The 22,068-nt window shown below is 51.6% G+C and overlaps 1 protein-coding gene across 5 annotated transcripts; it reads left to right on the plus strand.

The window, feature by feature from the left end:
- The first annotated feature begins 14,779 nt into the window (after positions 1–14,779).
- On the plus strand, positions 14,780–21,947 carry PHOSPHO1 (phosphoethanolamine/phosphocholine phosphatase). Of its 5 annotated transcripts, XM_025362744.1 has the most exons (4): positions 14,782–15,081; positions 18,554–18,665; positions 19,534–19,655; positions 20,174–21,152. In XM_025362744.1, exons 2-4 carry the CDS (start codon positions 18,621–18,623, stop codon positions 21,057–21,059), a joined length of 1,053 nt encoding a protein of 350 aa, XP_025218529.1. In that variant the 5' UTR covers positions 14,782–15,081; positions 18,554–18,620; the 3' UTR covers positions 21,060–21,152. The 5 variants fall into 5 exon arrangements, with proteins under 5 accessions (XP_025218530.1, XP_025218529.1, XP_025218531.1 ...); XM_025362745.1 differs by lacking the exon at positions 19,534–19,655 and having other exon boundaries at positions 14,780–15,081; positions 20,174–21,947; XM_025362746.1 differs by lacking the exon at positions 19,534–19,655 and having other exon boundaries at positions 20,301–21,947.
- The last annotated feature ends 121 nt before the right edge of the window (positions 21,948–22,068 follow it).

Below are 22,068 nucleotides of genomic sequence, written 5' to 3' on the forward strand. Positions count from 1 at the left end.
TTTTTTTTTTGAGACGGAGTCTGGCTCTGTCGCCCAGGCTGGAGTGCAGTGGCCGGATCTCAGCTCACTGCAAGCTCCGCCTCCTGGGTTCACACCATTCTCCGGCCTCAGCCTCCCGAGTAGCTGGGACTACAGGCGCTGCCACCTCGCCCGGCTATTTTTTTTTTGTATTTCTTAGTAGAGACGGGGTTTCACCGTGTTAGCCAGGATGGTCTCGATCTCCTGACCTCGTGATCCGCCCATCTCGGCCTCCCAAAGTGCTGGGATTACAGGCTTGAGCCACCGCGCCCGGCCGACCTTGTTCTCTTTAATGTGACATTTGCAAAGACAGAAGAAACCAGAGAGGCAGATTTCAAGTCTCTGAATAGTTATTACACAGAAGGAGGCTGTCTCAGAAACGAAATGAGGGGAACTCCTCCAGCAAGTGGGACTGGAGTCAGATAGAAAGGACTTTCCAGCAGAGAGGGGTGTCTGTGGGACTGCTTTCTCTCCTTTACCTGTCGTGGGTATCTGCTGGGTGGCAGAAAGTGGGTTCGTTTGTTTATTCACTTCTCTGTCCTTTTCCCCTTGCCATGTTCCCCCCATTATTGCTGCTAAGTGAGGAGGACAGTGGACAGCTCTGTCAAGGTAAGTCTGTTGTAGGGAGAGGGGCCTGGGACTGGGGAAGGCAGGGAAGGAGGGATGTAGATGGGGTATCATCTCTAAGCTGCCAAGGGCAGGTGGAGGGGTGAGAGGAGGGGACCGCCCACAGCAACCAATAACAAGAAGTGGATGGGACAAGCCAGGTGCAGTGGCTCACGCCTATAATCCCAGCACTTTGGGAGGCCAAGGCGGGCGGATTACTTAAGGTCAGGAGTTAGAGACCAGCCTGGCCAACATGGTGAAACCCCATCTCTACTAAAAATACAAAAATCAGCTGGGCATGATGGTGGACGCCTGTAATCCCAGCTACTCGGGAAGGTGAGGCATGAGAATTGCTTGAACCCGGGAGGCGGAGATTGCAGTGAGCCAAGGTTGTGCCATTGCACTCCAGCCTGGGAGACAGAGTGAGATTCTGTCTCCAAAAAAAAAAGAAAAGGATGAGACAGGACAGAATTCCCTTGGTGGGCACAGCAGATCTGCCAGTTGTTCTTCCCTGACACTTGTTTGGGAAGGGCTGTTTGCTTGTCAGGTCTCTTCTCTAGACTATAAGCTTCTGAGGCCAGGCAAGGTGGCTCACACCTGTAATCTCAGCACTTTGGGAGGCCAAGGTAGGAGGATCACTTGAGCCCGGGAGTTCAAGATCATCCTAGGCAACATGGTGAAACCCCATCTCTACAAAAAATCCAAACAAATTTTTGTCAGACATAGTGACGCACACCTGTAGTCCCAGCTACTCGGGAGGCCGAGGTGTGAGAATAGCTTGAGTCTTTCAAGGCTGCAGTGAGCCATGACTGCACGCACCTCTGAACTCCAGCCTGGGCAACAGAGTGAGATCCTGTCCAAAAAAAAAAAAAAAAGAAAAGAAAAAAAACAGGCTTCCAGAGGGCAGGATCTATGTCTTGTTCAATATCATTATCTCCCAGGGCCGGATGCAGTTAACTTCATTATATTCATTGAATGAATGAGAGCACAAACAAATGAATGCCATGTTGTAGGGATGCCTGGGAGAGCAGGAGAATATAGACTGTCCACCGCTATCTGCAGGATCTGGCTGGGTGCGGTGGCTCACACCTGTAATCTCAGTACTTTGGGAGGCCGAGGTGGGAGGATCACTTGAGGTCAGGAGTTTGAGACAAGCCTGGCCAACATGGTGAAATCCCGTCTCTACTAAAAATAAAAAAACTAGCTAGGCGTGCTGGCAGGCGCCTGTAATCCTAGCTACTCAGGAGGCTGAGGCAGGAGAATCGCTTGAGTCCAGGAGGCAGAGGTTGCAGTTAGCCAAGATCATGCCACTGCTCTCCAGCCTGGGGGACAAGAGTGAGACTCCATCTCAAAAAAAAAAAAAGAAAAAAAGATCTAAGCCTTGATCTATATCACTGCCAGAATCTTCCCAGGATGGGGTAGGGTCGGGTAGCCCATTTAGAGCAATTAAAGGTCAATTCAAAACTCAGGTTTAGCAGGCTAGCCAGAGCCACAGGGTGATATGTGAGCCAGTTACTAGACTTTGGAGGACCGATTCACAGCCCGAGTTTGGAAAATAAAACTAAGCCTTTCTCTAGAGGGAAGTGGGTGGGAGGCAGACGTGGGGAATGCCCGAGTGCCACAGGGAAAGCAGACAGGTTTCTGCGCGTTTGAGTGAACTCAAGGACTCAGGCCGGAATATTTCAAAAGTGTTTATTACCGAGCCGTCCTTGGGCTAGGGACCCAGGCGACCAGGCAGGCTGCTGCCTGTGCAGAGAGGGGAGCAGAGATGTTTCTGCCCCCAGCTCCTCCTGTACTGCCTGAGATCCCTCTAACCCCTGTCCTTGCTCTGGCCCTGTCCTTTGGACCTCTTCCGGGGCTGTGAGGAGAGAGAAGCCTGGGGCTAGCTCTGGTTTAGAAATGAAGGTTCTTGGAGGCAGTTTCACTTCTACTATGCTGTGGAGCAGGGGAAGCCAACCAGGACTCCCTCTCTAGTCTCTTTACATCACAGAGGATCCTCAAAACCAGTCAGATCTTGACAAGCTTCTGCCCAAGTAGGGAGATGAGGTCCAAAGGGGAGCAACTTGTCTATGGCTGGGCGCGGTGGCTCATGCCTGTAATCCCAGCACTTTGGGAGGCCGAGTCAGGCGGATCACCTGAGTTCAGGGGTTCAAGACCAGCCTGGCCAACATGGTGAAACCTCGTCTCTACAAAAAAATATATATATACAAAAATTAGCTGGGTGTGGTGGTGCACCCCTGTAATCCCAGCTACTCAGGAGGCTGAGACATAAGAATGGCTTGAACCTGGGAGGCGGAGGTTGCAGTGAGCCAGGATCAGGCCACTCCACTCCAGCCTGGGTGACAGAATGAGAACTCTAAATAAATAAATAAATAAATAAATAAATAAATAAATAAATAAATAAATATAAATAAATAAAACAAAAGAGAGCTTGTTTCAAGTCACGCAAGTTCAAACTCAGCTATCCTGATTGCAAGTCAGACTGTTCTCTAAGCCATAACTCAAGGAATTCTCAACCTTAGTTGGTCAAAAGGTGCGATCCCTAGAGAAAATACTTAATTTAAGAACACAAGCCTTTCTCCTCCTTCCTTTCCCCCAGGGCATCACCTTGCCTCGCAGGAGGCAGGAACACTTTCTTTAGGGCAGGTCTTGTGATGTTTTGCTTAAGAATGCAGTTTCTTAGCTGAATGCCTCGGTTCAAATCTGGCTTCAGCCACCTCTTGGCTCTGTGACCTTGGGCCAATTACATACATCCTGTTCCTCCTGTTTCTCATATGTAAAATGGGAGAATGAGTAGATTACAGGGCTGATGTGAGAATGAATGAAGTAAGTGGAGCCTCTTAGTGCTGAGCATGCAGTACGTACTTTTTGTTGTCTTGGAAAAGAACCGTGAAGCCAAGAAAGGGGTCTAGTCAGCCCTGGTCACTAACCCCCAGCACAAGGCTGTAGTCGCAGAATGCCCTGCAGCACATCTCACAGAATTGCCAGCACGAGGACACCCTCGGTGGCCTCTTCCTCCTAAGCCCACCCTCATCAGTCCTCAGATCACTGAGGGCCCTGTCCTTTTGCTTTCTGGGGGCAGATAGAACAGTGCAGACCTGCACCATCCAGCCTGACCACCACTTGCTACACAGAGCTCTTGGGCAAGACGCTTTCTTTGTTTTTTGTTTGTTTGTTTGTTTTGTTTTTGTCTTTCAGCTTTTATTTTAGATTCCAGAGATATACATGCAGATTATAAAGGTATACAGGGAGCCGAGATCACCCCACTGCACTCCAGCCTGGCAACAGAGCGAGGACTCCATCTCAAAAACAACAACAAACAACAACACAAAGCTATATTGTGTTATGCTGAGGTTTGGCGTATGACTAAACCTGTCACTCAGGAAGTGAGCACACAGTACCCAATACATGGGCTTTCAACCTTGGCCCCTCCTCCCCGCTCCCCACCAGGCGCTTTCTTAATGCCCCAGAGCTTCTGCTTTTTTCATGTGTGAAGATGGGAATGCTGCGCGAAACCCCATTTCCAGGGTGGTAGGGGGATCATGTGCCTGGCACCTAGTCGATTCCCAAAACTCGTTCATCCTTTCCAGGTGGAGTGTGCGGGTTGAACTCATGCCCATCGGCCCCTCCCTCTCACCTTTGCATCTCCCACCACCAGGAAGGAGGCCTATTAGAGAGCACGAGGCCACATTCTTGGACTCTTGGCCTCTTTGGCTCTAGCGCTGAAACCTTGGGCAAGTGACACACCCTCTTTGTGAAGACCAGGTGGACTGAGCTGTCCCTGGCAGCCTGAGTCAGGGTTCACCAGGAACTCAAGTGAGCCCTATTGAAACCACCTTTGCAAAAATCGTAACTGAGAAAATTATGATAGTAAAAGATATCAGACCTAATTGACCCCATCTTGTTTCTAACCTCTAAACTGTCCTTCATTCCTAAGCGTAGGCCGAACTAGCTTTGGAAAGAAACTTAGGGTATAGTTTATCTAATAGCCCCTCCCAAAAGGCTAAACTGTTCTGGTAAAACTAATGAAAGGCCACCAGTCACCAAGTCAAGATGAAAGGGGCTGGAATTCTAAATATTACCAGCCATTATTCCAGAGGTTATAAGATTTGCAACTTCCCTAAATTACTCTCAAAGGTCACATCACTATTGTGAACCTAAGATTGGCCTTTTGAGATGTCTTTTCAGGTTTTTGCATTTCTAACAACCAGAGGGCCCCATCCGGACCTGCCAACCAGTTCTGTGGCCCCCACCCAGGAACTGACTCAGCAGAAGAGAACAACTGCCACTCCCCATGCGTTCATCCCTGCGCGAACCAATCAGAACTCCCGATTCACTGGTCCCTACCCACCAAATTATCCTGAAAAATTCTGATCCCCAGTGTTCGGGGAGAAGGATTTGAGTAATAATAAAAGAGTTTTGAGGAAGACTGATTTGAGTAATAATAAAACTCCAGTCTCCGGCACAGCTGGCTCTGCATGAATTACTCTTTCTCTATTATAATTACCCTGTCTTGATAAATCGGCTATCCTAGGCAGCGGACAAGGCAAACCCCTTGGGCGGTTACACTGTCACCTAAGATGACTCCTGTTCACTAGCTCTGCCAGGTTGGCTGACTTGAGTCCTAAGGTGAAACTCACACGAGGAGAAGAGGATCTGCGGCCCATGTGCTGGGCAGAGGTCTTAACTGAATGGGGGATGGGTTTCCCATTCCCTTTCTATCCCCATGTTTAGGTACATGACTGATCATCCAACTCACTGGTACAAGGAAAACGGAAAGTAAAGAGAGCTGAAAAGGGCCGGGCGTGGTGGCTCACGCCTATAATCCCAGCACTTTGGGAGGCTGAAGCGGGTGGATCACGAGGTCAGGAGATCGAGACCATCCTGGCTAACGTGGTGAAACCCCGTCTCTACTAAAAAATACAAAAAAATTAGCCGGGTGTGGTGGCGGGCGCCTGTAGTCCCAGCTACTCGGAGGGTAAGGCAGGAGAATGGCATGAACCCGGGAGGCGGAGATTGCAGTGAGCCAATATCGCGCCACTGCACTTCAGCCTGGGCGACAGAGCGAGATTTCGTCCCTGCCCCCCAAAAAGAAAGAAAGCTGAAAGAGAGAGAGGATTGTGTCCTGATGCTTTGGCATTTAGGAGGTTTTTTTTTGTTTTGTTTTGTTTCCTCTGAGACAGAGTCTTGCTCTGTTGCCCAGACTGTTGAGCAGTGGCATGTGTCTCACACATCCATGTGAAGAGACCCCCAAACAGGCTTTGTGTGAGCAACAAAGCTGTTTATTTCACCAGGGTGCAGGCGGGCTGAGTCCGAAAAAGGAGTCAGTAAGGGTGGTGGGATTGTCATGAGTTCTTATAGGTTTTGGGATAGGCGGTGGAGTTAAGAGCAATGTTTTGGGGCCAGGGGGTGGATCTCACAAAGTACATTCTCAAGGGTGGGGAGAATTACAAAGAAACTTCTTACGGGTGGGGGAGATTATAAAGAACATTGATCAGTTAGGGTGGGGTAGAAACAAATCACAATGGAATGGAATGTCATCAGTTAATCTATTTTCACTTCTGTGGCTCTTCAGTTGCTTCAGGCCATCTGGATGTATACATGCAGGTCACTGGGATATGATGGCTTAGCTTGGGCTCAGAGGCCTGACATTCCTGTCTTCTTATATTAATAAGAAAAATAAAACAAAATGGTGGTGAAGTGTTGAGGTGGCGAAAATGTTTGGGGGTGGTATGGAGAGATAATGGGCGATGTTTCTCAGGGCTGCTTCGAGCAGGATTAGGGGCGGTGTGGGAACCTACAGTGGGAAAGATTCAACTGAAGAAAGATTTTGGGGTAAGGGGTGATATTGTGGGGTTGCTAGAAGGAGCATTTGTCATATAATATTATTGGTTACGGACTGGACGTGGTTTTGTATGAATTGAGAAACTAAATGAAAGACACAAGGTCCGAATAAAAGAAGGAGAAAAACAGGTATTAAAGGACCAAGAACTGGGAGTACCCAGGACCTCCAATTACAGAGTGTTGAAGGGGGTTTGGCTTAATTACTTGCTTGGTTGGCACAAGTTTAGGCTCTATCCTTGAGTTTTTTTATGTTGTCATATACCATGCCAGATTAATTTAGGTAAAAACAGCACTCTTCATTTAAAAATATACAGAGTCCTCTTTTTTTAGCAGTGAGTAAGTCGAGGCCTTGGCGGTTTTGGAGGAAAGAGAAATGCAAAGCCAGCAATTGTTTGTTAAAGAAGGATTAGAAACGGCTGGGAGAGAGTGACTGAGATTGATAGTGTGGTGGAGATAGCTGGTGAGAGGTAGAGGGTGGCGTAGGAACAGGAACGAGAATAGGAGTAAGTATAAAAGTAAAGTATAGGACTTCATCAGGGTGAAAGTATTGGAGTGTACTTTGTCACTGAAGATCTTCTATCCACTTCAAGAGAGACTTAAGGGTGGCAGTTTGAGATAAAACCAGGTGCCACTGAATACCAAGAACCTAAGAAACTGAGGTGGGAAGGCCAAACCGAGGAATTATGTCTGACAGAAGGGAAGAAATGACCGCGGTGGCCTTCTCAGACCCTGTGGGAAAGGCCTCTACCCATCCAGTGAAAGTGTCTACCTAGACCTAGAGGTGTTTTAGTTTCCTGACTCGAGGCACGTGAGTAAAGTCAATTTGCCAGACCTGGGCAGGAGCAAATCCCTGAACTTGATGTGTAGGGAAGGGAGGGGGCGTGAACAATCCCTGAGGAGTAGTAGAACAGCAGAGGGAACACTGAGAAGTGAGTTCCTTAAGGATAGATTTCCACAATGGAAAGGAAATGAGAGGTTCTAAGAGGTGGGCTAGTGGCTTGTAACCTACATGCAAGAGGTTGTGAAATGACAATAGAATAGAATGGGCCTGTGAGGCTGGAAGGAGATACTTTCCTTGGTCTGAGAACCATTCGCCTTGTGTGGGAAGAGATTGATAGGTGGAAGTTTCAGTGGGGAAGTAGGTGGGAGTGACCAGATGAGAAGGAGAAAAACTGCCGTGAGGGACAGAAGTTGGAAGGCTAGCTGCTTTTTTAGCTACCTTATCAGCATAAGGGTTGCCCTGAGCGATGGGATCTGATGCCTTTTGATGGTCCTTGTAGTGTATGACTCCAACTTCCTTTGGAAGCAAAGCGGCCTGAGGAGAGTTTTTATTAAAGAGGCATTAATGATGGAGGACTCTTGCGTAGTGAGGAAACCTTTCAGCCCATAAAACAGCACAGTGGTGCAGGATATGGGGTCAGTATAAATATTGACGCATAGTCCCTTTGCAAGAGCGAGGGCCCGAATTAAGGCAATGAGTTTGGCTTGCTGAGAGGTAGTGGAGGGGGGCAGAGCAGTAGCCTCAACGATAGATGTGGAAGATACTATAGCATAGGCTGCCTTTGCTGGTGTGTGGCGAGTAGGCCTGGTGGAACTGCCATCAATAAACCAGGGTGAGGAACAGGAAAGAAGGAAATATGGGGAAATGGGGTGAATGTCAGGTGGATTGGAGAGATACAGTCGTGGGGGTCAGGTGTGGTAGCCGGAATAATGTGGGAGGCCGGATTGAAGTCTGGGCCAGGAACAATAGTAATTGTGGGAGACTCAACAAAGAGTGAGTATAGCTGAAGGAGCCGGGGAGCAGAAAGTATATGCATCAGGTGTGAGGAAGAAAATAGATTTTGGAAGTTATGAGAACTGTAGAGAGTGAGTTGAGCATAGTTTGTGATTTTGAGGGCCTCTGAAAGTATTAGGGCGGCAGCAGCCACTACACACAAACATGAGGGCTAGGCTAAAACAGTAAGGTCAAGTTGTTGGATAGAAAGGCTACAGGGCGCGGTACTGGCTTTTGTGTAAGAACTCAAACCGCACAGCCCTGCACAGCCCTGCACTTCGGCTGTGTGTAATGAAAAGGGTTGGGATGAGTTAGGGAGAGCTAGTGTGGGGGCAGCTTCTAGGGCTGTTTTTAATGAACGGAAAGAGGAGTGGCGAAAGGATTTAGGATCTATGGGGTCGGCTAGGTTTGGTTTTGTGAATTTACATAATGGTTTAGTCAGGATGGTAAAACTGGGTATCCAAAGGTGGACGTACCTAACCACGCCTAGGAAGGAAAAGAGTTGTTTCGTAGAATGGGTTGGGGTTTGGGAGATTAGCCAGACACGATCAGCAGGGAAAGCATGTCTGTTTTCATAAAGAATTATGCCGAGATCGGTAATGGATGAGGAAGAAATTTGGGCTTGACTGAAGTAATGGGGGCTGTCTGTGAAGCCTTGCAGCAGTACAGCCCAGGTAATTTGCTGAGCCTGATGAGTGTCAGGGTTAGTCCAAGTGAAAGCGAAGCGAGGCTGGGATGAAGGGTGCAAGGAACAGTAAAGAAAGCATGTTTGAGATCCAGAACAGAATAATGGGTTACGGAGGGGTTGTGGAGGGAGGCATCGAGGATAGCAGAGTATATGGCTTTGGCACCACGGGGTGGATAGGCAAGACAATTTGGTTGATAAGGCACAGATCCTGAACTAACCTGTAAGGCTTGTCCGGTTTTTGGACAGGTAAAATAGGGGAATTATAAGGAGAGTTTACAGGCTTTAAAAGACCATGCTTTAACAGGCAAGTGATAACAGGCTTTAATCCTTTTAAAGCGTGCTGTGGGATGGGATATTGGCATTGAGCAGTGTAAGTGTGATTAGGTTTTAAGGGGATGGTAAGGGGTGCATCATTTGTCACCAAGGAGGGACTAGAGGTATCCTATACTTGTGGATTAAGGTGGGGACATACAAGGAGAGGATGTGAAGGAGGCTTTGAACTGGGGGAAAAGGTGGCAGTGAGGTGTGGCTGTAGCCCAGGAATAGTCAGGGAAGCAGATAATTTAGTTAAAATGTCTTGACCTAATAAGGGAGCTGGGCAGGTGGGGATAACTAAAAAGGAGTGCTTAAAAGAGTATTGTCTAAGTTGGCACCACAGTCGGGGAGTTTTAGGAGGTTTAGAGCCTGGCCGTCAATACCCACAACAGTTATGGAGGCAAAGGAAAAAGGACTTTGAAAAGAAGGTAATGGAGTGGGTAGCCTCTGTATTAATTAAGAAGGGGATGGACCCTCTACTGTAAGAGCTACCCAAAGCGTCTGTGATGGTCCAGGAGGCTTCCGAGGCGATCGGGCAGTGTCAGTCTTCAGCTGCTAAGCCGAGAAGATCTGGGAAGGAATCAGTCAGAGCCTTGGGCCAGCTGGACAGTCCAATTTCCAGTGAGGTCCCGCACAGATGCGACACGGCTTAGGAGGAATCCCGGGCTGCGGGCATTCCTTGGCCCAGTGGTCAGATTTCTGGCACTTGAAGCAAGATCCTGGGGGAGGAGGTCCTGAAGGAACACCTGGCCACTGTGGTTCAGGCATTTTGAAGTTCTTGTGTGCTGGAGATGTGGCTGGGGTTTCTCTCACAGTGGAGGCAAGTAATTGCAACTCAGAAATACGCTGCCTCTACTCTATTATTGTACACCTTGAAGGCAAGGTTAATTGAGTTCTGTTGTGGGGTTTGAGGGCTGGAAATTAATTTTTGGAGTTTTTTCTAATGTCAGGAGTTGACTGGGTGATAAAATGCATATTAAGAATAAGACAGCAGGCCGGGCGCGGTGGCTCAAGCCTGTAATCCCAGCACTTTGGGAGGCCGAGACGGGCGGATCACGAGGTCAGGAGATCGAGACCATCCTGGCTAACACGGTGAAACCCCGTCTCTATTAAGAAATACAAAAAACTAGCCGGGCGAGGTGGCGGGCGCCTGTAGTCCCAGCTACTCGGGAGGCTGAGGCCGGAGAATGGCGTGAACCCGGGAGGCGGAGCTTGCAGTGAGCTGAGATCCGGCCACTGCAGTCCAGCCTGGGTGACAGAGCGAGACTCCGTCTCAAAAAAAAAAAAAAAAAAAAAAAAAAAAAAAAAAAAAAAAAAGAATAAGACAGCCTTCTGGCCCCTCTGGGTTTACGGTGGTAAAGTGTCTAAGGGTTGTTGCCAAACGGGCCATGAACTGGGATGGGTTCTTTACCTTGGGTAGCTTTGTTTGTCATAATTAACAGCTTTGTAAGATGCCTTTTTAAGCCCTTCAACTAGGCAGGAAACTATGTAATCTCGCCTAGGTATACCTGGGGAATCGGCCTGATAGTTCTTTTTCAGGACCAAATGTCTCACGCATCCACGTGAAGAGACCCCCAAACAGGCTTTGTGTGATCAACAAGGCTGTTTATTTTACCAAGGTGCAGGTGGGCTGAGTCCGAAAAAGGAGTCAGCAAGGGTGGTGAGATTATCATGAGTTCTTGTAGGTTTAGGGGCATGGGGTGGATCTCACAAAGTACATTCTCAAGGGTGGGGAGAATTACAAAGAAACTTCTTACGGGTGGGGGAGATTATAAAGAACATTGATTAGTTAGGGTGGGGTAGAAACAAATCACAATGGAATGGAATATCATCAGTTAAGCTATTTTCACTTCTGTGGATCTTCAGTTGCTTCAGGCCATCTGGATGTCTACGTGCAGGTCACTGGGATATGATGGCTTAGCTTGGGCTCAGAGGCCTGACTGCATGATCTCTGCTCACTGCAACCTTCGCCTCCCAGGTTCAAGCAATTCTTCTGCCTCAGCCTCCCAAATAGCTGAGATTATAGGTGCACACCACCACACCCAGTTAATTTTTGTATTTTTAATAGAGACAAGGTTTCACCATGTTGGCCAGGCTGGTCTTGAACTCCTGACCTCGAGATCCGCCCACCTTGGCCTCCCAAAGTGCTGGAATTATAGGCATGAGCCACCGCATCCGGCTGGCTTTTAGGAGCTTCTACAGCTTTTTCTCTTTTTTTTTTTTTTTTTTTTGAGACGGAGTCTCGCTCTGTGGCCCAGGCTGGAGTGCAGTGGCCGGATCTCAGCTCACTGCAAGCTCCGCCTCCCAGGTTTACGCCATTCTCCTGCCTCAGCCTCCTGAGTAACTGGGACTACAGGCGCCCGCCACATCGCCCGGCTAGTTTTTTTGTATTTTTTTAGTAGAGACGGGGTTTCACCATGTTAGCCAGGACGGTCTCGATCTCCTGACCTCGTGATCCACCCGTCTCGGCCTCCCAAAGTGCTGGGATTACAGGCTTGCGCCACCGCGCCCGGCCTTCTACAGCTTTTTCACAAAGGTGGTTTGTAGGTAGCACCCACGAGCTTTGGCACTCCCACCACCTGACTGAAGGCAGAACTCAGCCAGGCAGTAAAAACTTGAAACCACCAGTGGCCACAGGAAGTCATCTGCCTACCCTCCCTAACCCCATCAGTGAATTAGGAAATCAGGTTGAAACTGCTGCTAATTGCCTCAAAAGGTTAGGATTGGAATCAGTTGCCTCCAGGGCACTTGTGTGACCTTGAAAAAATCCTTTTATTTCTGAGTCTCAATTTCTTTATAAAATGGAGATGGATAGGCTGGGCGTGGTGGCTCATGCCTGTAATCCCAGCACTTTGGGAGGCCGAGGTGGGTGGATCACCTGAGGTTGGGAGTTTGAGACCACCCTGACCAACATGGAGAAACCCTGACTCTACTAAAAATACGAAATTAACTGGGTATGGTGGCACATGCCTGTAATCCCAGCTACCAGGAGGCTGAGGCAGGAGAATCATTTGAACCCAGGAGGCGGAGGTCGTGGTGAGCCGGAGATTGCGCCATTGCACTCCAGCCTGGGCAACAAGAGTGAAACTCCATCTCAAAAAAAAAAAAAAAAAAAAGTGGGGATGGATAGGGCTGGGCATGATGGCTCACACCTGTAATCCCAACATCCCAACACTTTGGGAGGCCGAGGAGAGTTGATCACCTGAGGTCAGGAGTTTGAGATCAGCCTGGCAAACATGGTAAAACCCTGTCTCTACTAAAAACACAAAAATTAGCTGGGCATGGGGGCAGGTACCCATAATCCCAGCTGCTTGGAAGGCTGAGGCAGGAGAATCGCTTGAACCCAGGAGGCAGAGGTTGCAGTGAGCCGAGATCACACCACTGCACTCCAGCCTGGGTGACACAGCGAGACTGTTTCTCAAAAATAAAATAAAATAAGATAAAATAAAATGGAATAACACTGGAACAATCTGTTATTGTGAAGACAAAGTGAAGGAACACAAATGGAGTACTAACCTGGAGCTAAACACAGCAGGGGACTTGTTTCATTCAACATCTTCTTTTTTTTTTTTTTTTTTGAGATGGAGTGTTGCTCTGTCGTCTAGGCTGGAGTGCAGTGGCATGATTTTGGCTCACTGCAACCTCTGCCTCCCGGGTTCAAGTGATTCTCCTGCCTCAGCCTCCTGAGTACCGAGTAGCTGGGATTATGAGTACATGCCACCATGCCTGGCTTTTTTTTTTTTTTTTTGTATTTTTAGTAGCGATGGGGTTTCATCATGTTGGCCAGGCTGGTCCCAAACTCCTAATCTCTGATGATCCACCTGCTTCAGCCTCCCAAAGTGCTGAGATTACAGGCATAAGCCACTGCACCTGGCCTCACTCAACAAACATCCAGGGCCCACTGTATACCAGCCAGGCTGTCTATGCTAGGGAATGGGGGTATATCAATAAGACAAACATGGTCCTCACGTTGCTTACAGGAGAGGAGGAATGACAGACAATGAGAGGGACAGTATGGGGTGATGAATAAGGCAACCAGGTTGATACCCCAGCCCTACCACCTGGGTGACCCCAGACAAGCTCATTTTTGTTGTTGTTGTTGTTTTGTTTTGTTTTGTTTTGAGACAGGGTCTCACTCTTTTTTTTTGTTTTTGTTTTTGAGACGGAGTCTCGCTCTGTGGCCCAGGCTGGAGTGCAGTGGCCGGATCTCAGCTCACTGCAAGCTCCGCCTCCTGGGTTTACGCCATTCTCCTGCCTCAGCCTCCCGAGTAGCTGGGACTACAGGTGCCCGCCACCTCGCCCGGCTAGTTTTTTGTATTTTTTTTAGTAGAGACGGGGTTTCACCGTGTTAGCCAGGATGGTCTCGATCTCCTGACCTCGTGATCCGCCCATCTCGGCCTCCCAAAGTGCTGGGATTACAGGCTTGAGCCACCGCGCCCGGTCGAGACAGGGTCTCACTCTTTCACCTAGGCTAGAGTGTGGTGGTGTGATCACAGTTTACTGCAGCCTTGACCTCCCAGGCTCAAGCAATCCTCCCACCTCAGCCTCCCAAGTAGAGCTGGGAATACAGGTGCATGCCACAATGCCTAGCTAATTTCTTAATTTTTTGTAGAGATGGGGTCTCCCTATTTTGTCCAGGCTGGTCTCGAACTCCGAGGCTCAAGCGACCCTCCCACCTTGGCCTTCCAAAGTGCATTCTCCCCACCCACACACCCCTTTGTGACCCAATGGAGTCAGGTGTGTCCGGGTTTGAACGGCTAGGCAAATAATTTATCGAGTGTTGTGAACATTCAGCCATAAACGCAGCGACCTAACCCGAACGCCCAATTCATCGTATGTTCTCAGTAAATATCAGTTTCACGTCTTTCCTCTCTAAACACAATCTTTTCTCCTTCTCCTCACTAGCAGGCTGGGAGGGCCAAAAGGAGGAGATTAGGGTTGGGGAGAAACTGACTCTTAGGCAGCAGGGGAGAAAGTGTGTTTTTTATTTATAGTGCCATTTGCAAAAGGGGCACACTGTCTGTCACCACCCCCTCCACCAACTTTACGGGCGGAGGAGGGGGAGTCACTCCTCCCGTTACCCCCCGCAACCCTCAGTAACCTATAACCTGGGGAAAGGGTCCCGAGAGCCGGGCCGGGACGCTGCGCCGCTGGGTTTAGGACCCGAGAGCGGAATGGGCAGGAGGTGGAGGTGCACTTCTGCAAATCTCAGGAACCGGAGCCCTGGAGGCGGCGGATGAGAAAGTCCACAGCCCTGGCAATTTGGGGTGTGTGGGCAGGGATTTAGCGTTATGTCCACAGCCGCTCTAGTGAGGGTGCCCCCACCCACGCTCCTCGGAAGGGCAGCGCTCCATCGCCACCCTGCTACCCTGTCCCCAAGCGCCCAATCCCACCTTGGTTGGCGCTCCGGGGGAGGAGGGAGGCGTGGCCTCGGGCGGCCCGCCCCTTTGATGTGCGCCGGCGCCTCTGTGATTGGACAGTCGCTTGTGACGTGTGGGGACTGCGGTGGGCTCCGCTGCAGCAGCCGCAGCGCCGGCCGCGGCTCCGGCTCGGGCTCCGGCTCCCGGGCATTTAAAGGGGACGCGGCGGCTGCCCGGGGGGATGGGGGGCAAGTGGAGGGGACGGCTCAGACGCACATCGTCCTCAGTCCCTCGGGACTGGAGGGACTCGTGAGCCGGAGCCCAGAAATCCGGGGGTGGATAAGACACCGCGTCCCCTCCAATTCCCGTAAGCACCCCTTGCTCCATCCGGCGCCCCAATACCTCAGCTAGCCCCCTTCCCCACTTCTTACACACCAAACTCAGCCGGGACAGACCTCTGCCGCCGCCGCCCCCACGTGAGTCCTGGGCTCCGGGAGGTAGGGGAGGGCTGGGGTCCCGGCGCGGGGTGGGGGCTGTGGAGTTTGAAGGCGCTCCTTCACGCGCGTGGCAGTGGGGGAGTTGTGGAGCTCAGGAGTGAGTGCCCTTCTCTCTCCTACCCAGGAACATAGTGCTGGGGTATCCCTCCGTCCCCGACTCTGGCAAAGCCAAGGAATTGGTGTCCCCTTGCTCCCTGCCACCCACAATACCCCTCCCCAGCCGCGCACCCCCCGCCCGCATTGGAGCCCAGCGCCCGCCAGCTGGGGGTGCGCCAGAGTGCTGGCTTCCTAGTCACCTCTAAAAATATCTCTCCCCCAACCCTACCGGCAGCTGCCACCTCCCTGCCCCTGCCCCTGCCCCTAGGATCCCCTCCCAGATTGTCCTCCCAGCCAGGCAGTGCCCAGAGGTGACTGCTAGACCCAGACGCCTCACTGGCACCAGGGCGCAGGGCCACCACCGCCAGCTGGTCAGGACCGCAAGCTCTCAGCCCACGAGAGTCTCCAGGGCCAAGGGGGGAGCTCCAGCTGCAATATTCCCAAAAGGCGCCAGAGACTCCTGAGTTCTAATCTCAGTTCCGATGCTGTGTGACCCCCAGGATGTTAGCTTGACCTCTCTGGGCCTCTGTTTTTCCTATCTGCTGTTCAGGCGTGGTGAGCAAGGAAGATGGTCATGTTTGGGAGCATTGTCTGGGAGAGGGAGGGAATTCTAGCTTAGTTGTTGGATCTGATTTCTAGTGACTGATACAAGGAGACTTGTTTTTGGACAGAGAGGGCTTGTTACCGTGGTCTTTCTGGAGTCCTCGCCTCCCCATCCTCATTCTGCACATTTCCTGTGAAAAACTATGCCAAAACTTTTCTAGGAACTCCATCCACCCAGTAGGAAGGGAATTTCAAACTTAGGGCCTGTATCAGAGAGGGGCCTGTTTCCCTCCCACCCCCTTCCCACATATTTAATCTAAGAGCATTTGTGTGAAAGGCGGGAGAAGCAGGCAGGAATCTGACTCGGTGCAGAATTAAGGAGGTAGGCACTACTTTTAGGTGGGACTAGAATATGGACTCCCTGCAAGCCCCTAGAAACCCTTCTCCCTTCTCTAGCCTGTTAGAGAAGCTCAGATCCTGCCCCCTACTCTGAGGGACTCTGGTGACCACAAAAGGATTTGATGACTCAGAACGAAGGTGTCAGAGGTGAGAGACCTTTTGGAACATCACAGGAGCCAAAGTCCAACAGGGGAAGGGGTTCCTCTGACTCCTGTGGAGTGGGGACGAGGTGTCACGGCATGGTCTTCTCAGTTTTCAGGGGAAGAAACCCAAGATGCCCGACTTTCTGCCTTGGAGACTAAAAGAAACAAGGGCAACTCACCAAACAATAAGTGTTTAACTGAATCCCCTAGATACTATTATTAGCAGAAAAATGTAACTGTCTTTTATGATGACATATGAGGAATTTTGTGTGTGTGTGTGTGTGTTTTGGGGATGGGGTTACTCCCTCTGTCACCCAGGCTGGAGTGCAGTGGTACCATCACAGCTCACTGCAACCTCTGTCTCCTGGGTTCAAGTGATCCTCGTGCCTCAGCCTCCCAAGTGTCTGGGACTATGGGCACAAGTCACCATTCCCAGCTCATTTTTGTTTTTAAAGAGACAGGATTTTGCCATGTCACCCAGTCTGGTCTCAAACTTCTGGACTTAAGTGATCTGCCTGCCTCGGCCTCCCAAAGTGTTGGGATTACAGGCTTAAGCCACCCTGCCTGGCTGAAAAAATGAGAAGTTTTGACCATAATTAATGGTCAATAGAATAGAAAAAAGGAAGGAAGGAAGGAAGGAACGAGAGAAGGAAGGAAGGAAGGAAAAGAAAGAAAAAGAAGGAAGGAAGAAAGAAAAAGGAAAGAAAGAGAAAGGAAAGAAAGAAAGAGAGGAAGGAAGGAAGGAAGGAAGGAAGGAAGGAAGGAAGGAAGGAAGGAAGGAAGGAAGGAAGGAAGAGGGCAAAGTAATGAGACCCTTCTCTATGGGATGAAAGCTGGTCCCTGGGTAGCTGCTGGTGACCCCTTGGAATCTTTGTATCTGCCCCTTGCTTCTCCACGTGCTGCATGTGCCTGTCCTGTTTGCTTTTACAAGGGGAGTGGCATCCCTCACCTTTCTCTTATAAATCACCTGGCTGAGGTTGGACATGTGATATCAGCTGGGAATCTGGAAGGTTGGAAGTCCCTCCAGATAGGGACTGGGGATAGCTCCAACCCATGCCATTTCCTTGTCCCTCATGCAACCCTCCCCTTCTCTCCCACCTCCTCCTTAACCTCTCTTCTCTCCCATCCCTCACCCTCTCTTTGCCCACTGCTTCATTCAGCTTTGACCACCTCTCCCAATTCCTAGATTAGAAGTTCTTGGAAAAAACTGAGAGCCGCATTCCATCCCTGCAGAAGGATTTAACACATATGTGGTCCAGGTGTTGTGAGGGAGGGGGTGCTACAAGATGGATAGTGCTAGAGCCTGTGCCCTGCTCCTGGGATGTCCCTGTCTCTGTCCTGGGGCAATTGCTTCTCCCTCCTGGATAGTCAGGGGTGAGTGTCACCTTGACAGAGGGGTTTACAGTCACCATTGTCACCACCAGAGGGCAGCAGCCAGCCAGACCTTTGCTCCTCTCCAGGTCTTGTCTTCTGGCTCTCTGTATCTTTCTAAATCTTGTCCCAGCTGCCTCTGGTCTCACTCAACCCCAGGAGCACAGGTGGGAGAGTAGAGAGGCACTGGAAGTTGTAGGTGGTATCCTTTGCCGCTCTCTTAGTGAAGTCCCCAAGAGGTGAAACCCAGTCCCCAAAGCCACACCAAAGTCTAGCCGAGATTTCAACCTGACTCTCCTGTCTGACTACCGGACCCCTGAGAGCACCAGGGAGGCCATTCCCAGATCACCTGTGAGACCTGACTGGGGGTCCCAGACCCCAGCTATGGTATAGTAAGCTTTGGTCATCTTCCTTTTTGAGGGCACGAGGAAGGCAAAGCTGCGGTCAAGCGTTCACGAAGCAGTCTATGCCCCCTGTAAACAGCGTGGCTGGTTAGTTAACCTCTCTGAGCCCTTCTCATTGGCTGAATTTATGACTAATGAGTAGTGAGAGAATATAAGTAAAGGTGGTTTGTAAACTATGATGTGTCAAGCACATTTAAGGGACAATGATGATACTAGAGAAAAAACACTGGACTCAGGCTCAGATGTGGGTTTGAGATCGGTCTGCCATTTACAGTGGGTGACTTTTTGGAAAGTCAGTTAACTTCTCTGGGTCTCCGATACCATCTGAAACCTCTCTAGAGTTGTAGGTGCTGGGCCTATTTGAGGGATTGTTTCTGCTAAGACCCTGGGAGTGCCTCCTGTGGCTCAGCAGAAGGACCAGGGCCAGGTGGGTATTCCTAGTGGAAGCAAAGGCAGCTGACTGGGCACCCTCAAATGAACTTTTGTGGTTGTCAGGAACGTTTGACGACGGCTGGAGGCCAACAGAGTCCCTACAGGTGGTGCCCACGGTAATGCACCGACAATGAGTGGCTGTTTTCCAGTTTCTGGCCTCCGCTGCCTATCTAGGGTAAGTGGGTCCCTCTGGGGGTCTCCTAGGATGAGGCCTCAGCCCCCAGTTTTCCATCACCTTTCCATAGGGCCTTGGGAGAGGCCCTATCCAGCCCATTTTAGGTTTACCCTCACCTCTACTGGAGCTTCATGATTTCCTAGAAGCTTCCATCCCAGGTGTGGGGTCCTGATGCTTTATATCTGCAATTTGAAGGATCCTGGGCCACCGAAATGCCCACTGGATGTTGATGAGACCATAGGGTGACTCTAGGGATGAGGTGGAAGGGACAGCTTGGTTAGGACAGCAGATAGTCCATCGAAATCCCAGCCCTGAAATGAGGAGCTTGGGCTTCTGTTTCACAAGGTGTGCCAGGCCATAAGCACCCCAGGAATATGAGAGAGGGGTTTAGGAAGAAACCAGAAAGAGGAACAATCCCATCTCAATTAACTGGGGTGGGAGCTGGGCGGGAGAAAAGCAGTGTGTGGGTATCTGGAAGCTGCACATCACCTGCTCACTGCCCCTCTGCGCCTCTCACACACTGGCAGGCAAAGGTGATGGAGACTTGCTGCTGAGGGCTCTTGCTGCCTCCATTGCTTGCCTTTCCTTGTGCCCTGACATGTCCCCTGTTGTCCTCTGTCCTCTCCCTTGCTGCCTACTACCCTCCCGTCCAACATGACTCTGGCCCAAGGTCTCCACTTCCTGAAACTCCCCTATCCCTACCCCTACTCTGTCTTCCTGTCCAGCAGTCTGTCTCCAAGATCCCCTAGCATGATTTCCTTTCAGCCCTCTCTTCCATACCCCTTAAGTCCCCACTACCTGGCCCTTCCCACTCCTCTGCCTTTTCAGCCACTGCTGCTCTCTCTCTTCTCCCTTACCTGTCTCCCAGGTATGTCGTGGCCTGGTGCGGGAGGCTCTTACCTCCCCAAGCCCCACTGCTTCTCCTGCTGCCCGCTTGCTTCGGACTCTGGCAGAAACCCCACCCGCTGACACGTTCCTCCTGGGGAATTGGCAAGTGATTAGTGATGAGCTGTCAGCACAGGGCCCTCAAACTCCCTGGAGAAGCTGTGCCCCATCCCTAGACCTCTGTCCAGTGCCATTGGGCTGGAAGCAGCTCCCAGAGAGCCATAGATTCCCCACAGCCCAAAAGTTGAATGGGGAAGCCGGTCCAGTTGGGTGGATGGGTGGTTTCCCTTGACTGCCTCAGGGAATGAGGAAGGGGAGAGTTCCCACCACCCTCTCTTGATCCACACGAACAACAGGGGCCACTGGAAGTCTCCAAAACAGTCCAGTCCAGAAACCTCCCCAAAGTGGTGATCCTCGGAAGCTACTCTTCCCTTCTTTTGACCCTTGTTAAGCCCCATTGGTCCCTGATGAGAGTACCGAAAACAGGTGCTGGGAAGCCCTCTGGGCATAAACCCCGGTGCAGTTAAGTAAGAGGTGCCACTGGGGTAGTCAGGGAAGGCTGGGGATAGAGGTGGTGGCATTGGGTACTCCTCCCAGCTTAACCAGACTTGGGTCCTCCTCAGGTCTTGGATGTGCCAGCGCCTCTGGCCGTGGCCCGCTAACCAGCCTCTCCCGGGCGGGCTCCTGCCGCGCCCCCTCTCGCTTGCTCCCTCCTCCTCCTCCTCCTGCTGCTCTCCCCCCTGCTCCCAGGACGGCGGGATGGCTGCGCAGGGCGCGCCGCGCTTCCTCCTGACCTTCGACTTCGATGAGACTATCGTGGACGAAAACAGCGACGATTCCATTGTGCGCGCCGCGCCAGGCCAGCGGCTCCCGGAGAGCCTGCGAGCCACCTACCGCGAGGGCTTTTACAACGAGTACATGCAGCGCGTCTTCAAGTACCTGGGCGAGCAGGGTGTGCGACCGCGGGACTTGCGTGCCATCTACGAAGCCATCCCTTTGTCGCCAGGCATGGGCGACCTGCTGCAGTTTGTGGCTAAACAGGGCGCCTGCTTCGAGGTGATTCTCATCTCCGATGCCAACACCTTTGGCGTGGAGAGCGCGCTGCGCGCCGCCGGCCACCACAGCCTGTTCCGCCGTATCCTCAGCAACCCATCGGGGCCGGATGCGCGGGGACTGCTGGCTCTGCGGCCGTTCCACACACACAGCTGCACGCGATGCCCCGCCAACATGTGCAAGCACAAGGTGCTCAGCGACTACCTGCGCGAGCGGGCCCACGATGGCGTGCACTTCGAGCGCCTCTTCTACGTGGGCGACGGCGCCAACGACTTCTGCCCCATGGGGCTGCTGGCGGGCGGCGACGTGGCCTTCCCACGCCGCGGCTACCCCATGCACCGCCTCATTCAGGAGGCCCAGAAGGCCGAGCCCAGCTCGTTCCGTGCCAGCGTGGTGCCCTGGGAAACGGCCGCCGACGTGCGCCTCCACCTGCAACAGGTGCTGAAGTCGTGCTGAGTCTGGCCGCCTGCAGGGGGGCACCCCGGCCAACGGCGGAGGGGGCGGGGAAGGGGGATTCGGGAAAGACAAAGTTAGTTTTACTACTCCCTTTTCCCTTTGGCTTTGCTATGTCCCTCCGGGAATTTCTGGAATCTCGTCTTTAGGGTCTTGGGGAAGGGGGCTCAGAGCCGTCCCTATCTATGCAGTTAACCCACCTCGGCTGCCTCCCCCGCTCCACTGCGCACGGTTGAGTTCTGGAGTCTGACCCATCGCGGGGTGGCGCGCAAACCTTGGAAGGCAGCAGTGTTTCCTGGTCCTACCAACTGGGAGGAAGGGGCTCCCTGGCAGGTGAGAGAAGGAACATCTCCCGCCGCTGTAACTGTTGCCTTGGGCTGCGTGACCGCCCCCCCTCCAGTCTGCTGTGGAGGGAACCCAGGATCCTGAAATTCTCCTGGCCACAAGGACTCCCCACGGACAGAAGAGGGTCTCCACCTATGGCCCTAGGCCTTTGCGATCTTGCTTCACCCAACGCGACCCCACACTATTTCTGTGCTGTCTACACCCTCTTGCCTTCCGACCTCCGCACTCCCTTCTAGCACCCCCAACGGAAAAGCCAGAGGGAACAATCGCCTCCTGGTGGTGGTACGAGGTAGCGCACCGTCCGGCCCGGGTCCTGCCAGCCAATAACCTCGCAGCGTGTGACGGTGTCTCCTTGCACCCCAGCCTCATCTATGCAGCAAGAGACCAGGGACTTTACCAAAGTCACCCTTGCGGGCTGGGCCCTCCACGCATCCCCCTCCCCACCCCCATGGAACAGAAAGCCATGATGTTTTTAAGCAGAATCAGCGAAACCCAAGCCCCTCCTTCCTCTGGTGTTTTACAACTATAAAGGAGGTGAAGGGGGAAGAAATGACTGAGATCTCTGGCGCGTCAGTCTGAGTTGAGAGTGAGGTGCTCTAGGAGAGTCCCGCTTAAGTCAGGGAGATGGTTCCCACTCTTGGGCAAGTGCCCAGCCACATATGAACAC

Source organism: Theropithecus gelada, chromosome 16, assembly GCF_003255815.1.
Source record: "Theropithecus gelada isolate Dixy chromosome 16, Tgel_1.0, whole genome shotgun sequence".
Lineage (NCBI taxonomy): Eukaryota > Metazoa > Chordata > Mammalia > Primates > Cercopithecidae > Theropithecus > Theropithecus gelada.

Coding starts and splice junctions, on each gene's coding strand:
- PHOSPHO1 (XM_025362744.1), top strand. CDS start 18,621: ATGAGTGGCTGTTTTCCAGTTTCTGGCCTCCGCTGCCTATCTAGG. Junction 18,666..19,533: donor GCCTCCGCTGCCTATCTAGG/GTAAGTGGGTCC, acceptor CCTGTCTCCCAG/GTATGTCGTGGCCTGGTGCG. Junction 19,656..20,173: donor ACGTTCCTCCTGGGGAATTG/GCAAGTGATTAG, acceptor GGTCCTCCTCAG/GTCTTGGATGTGCCAGCGCC.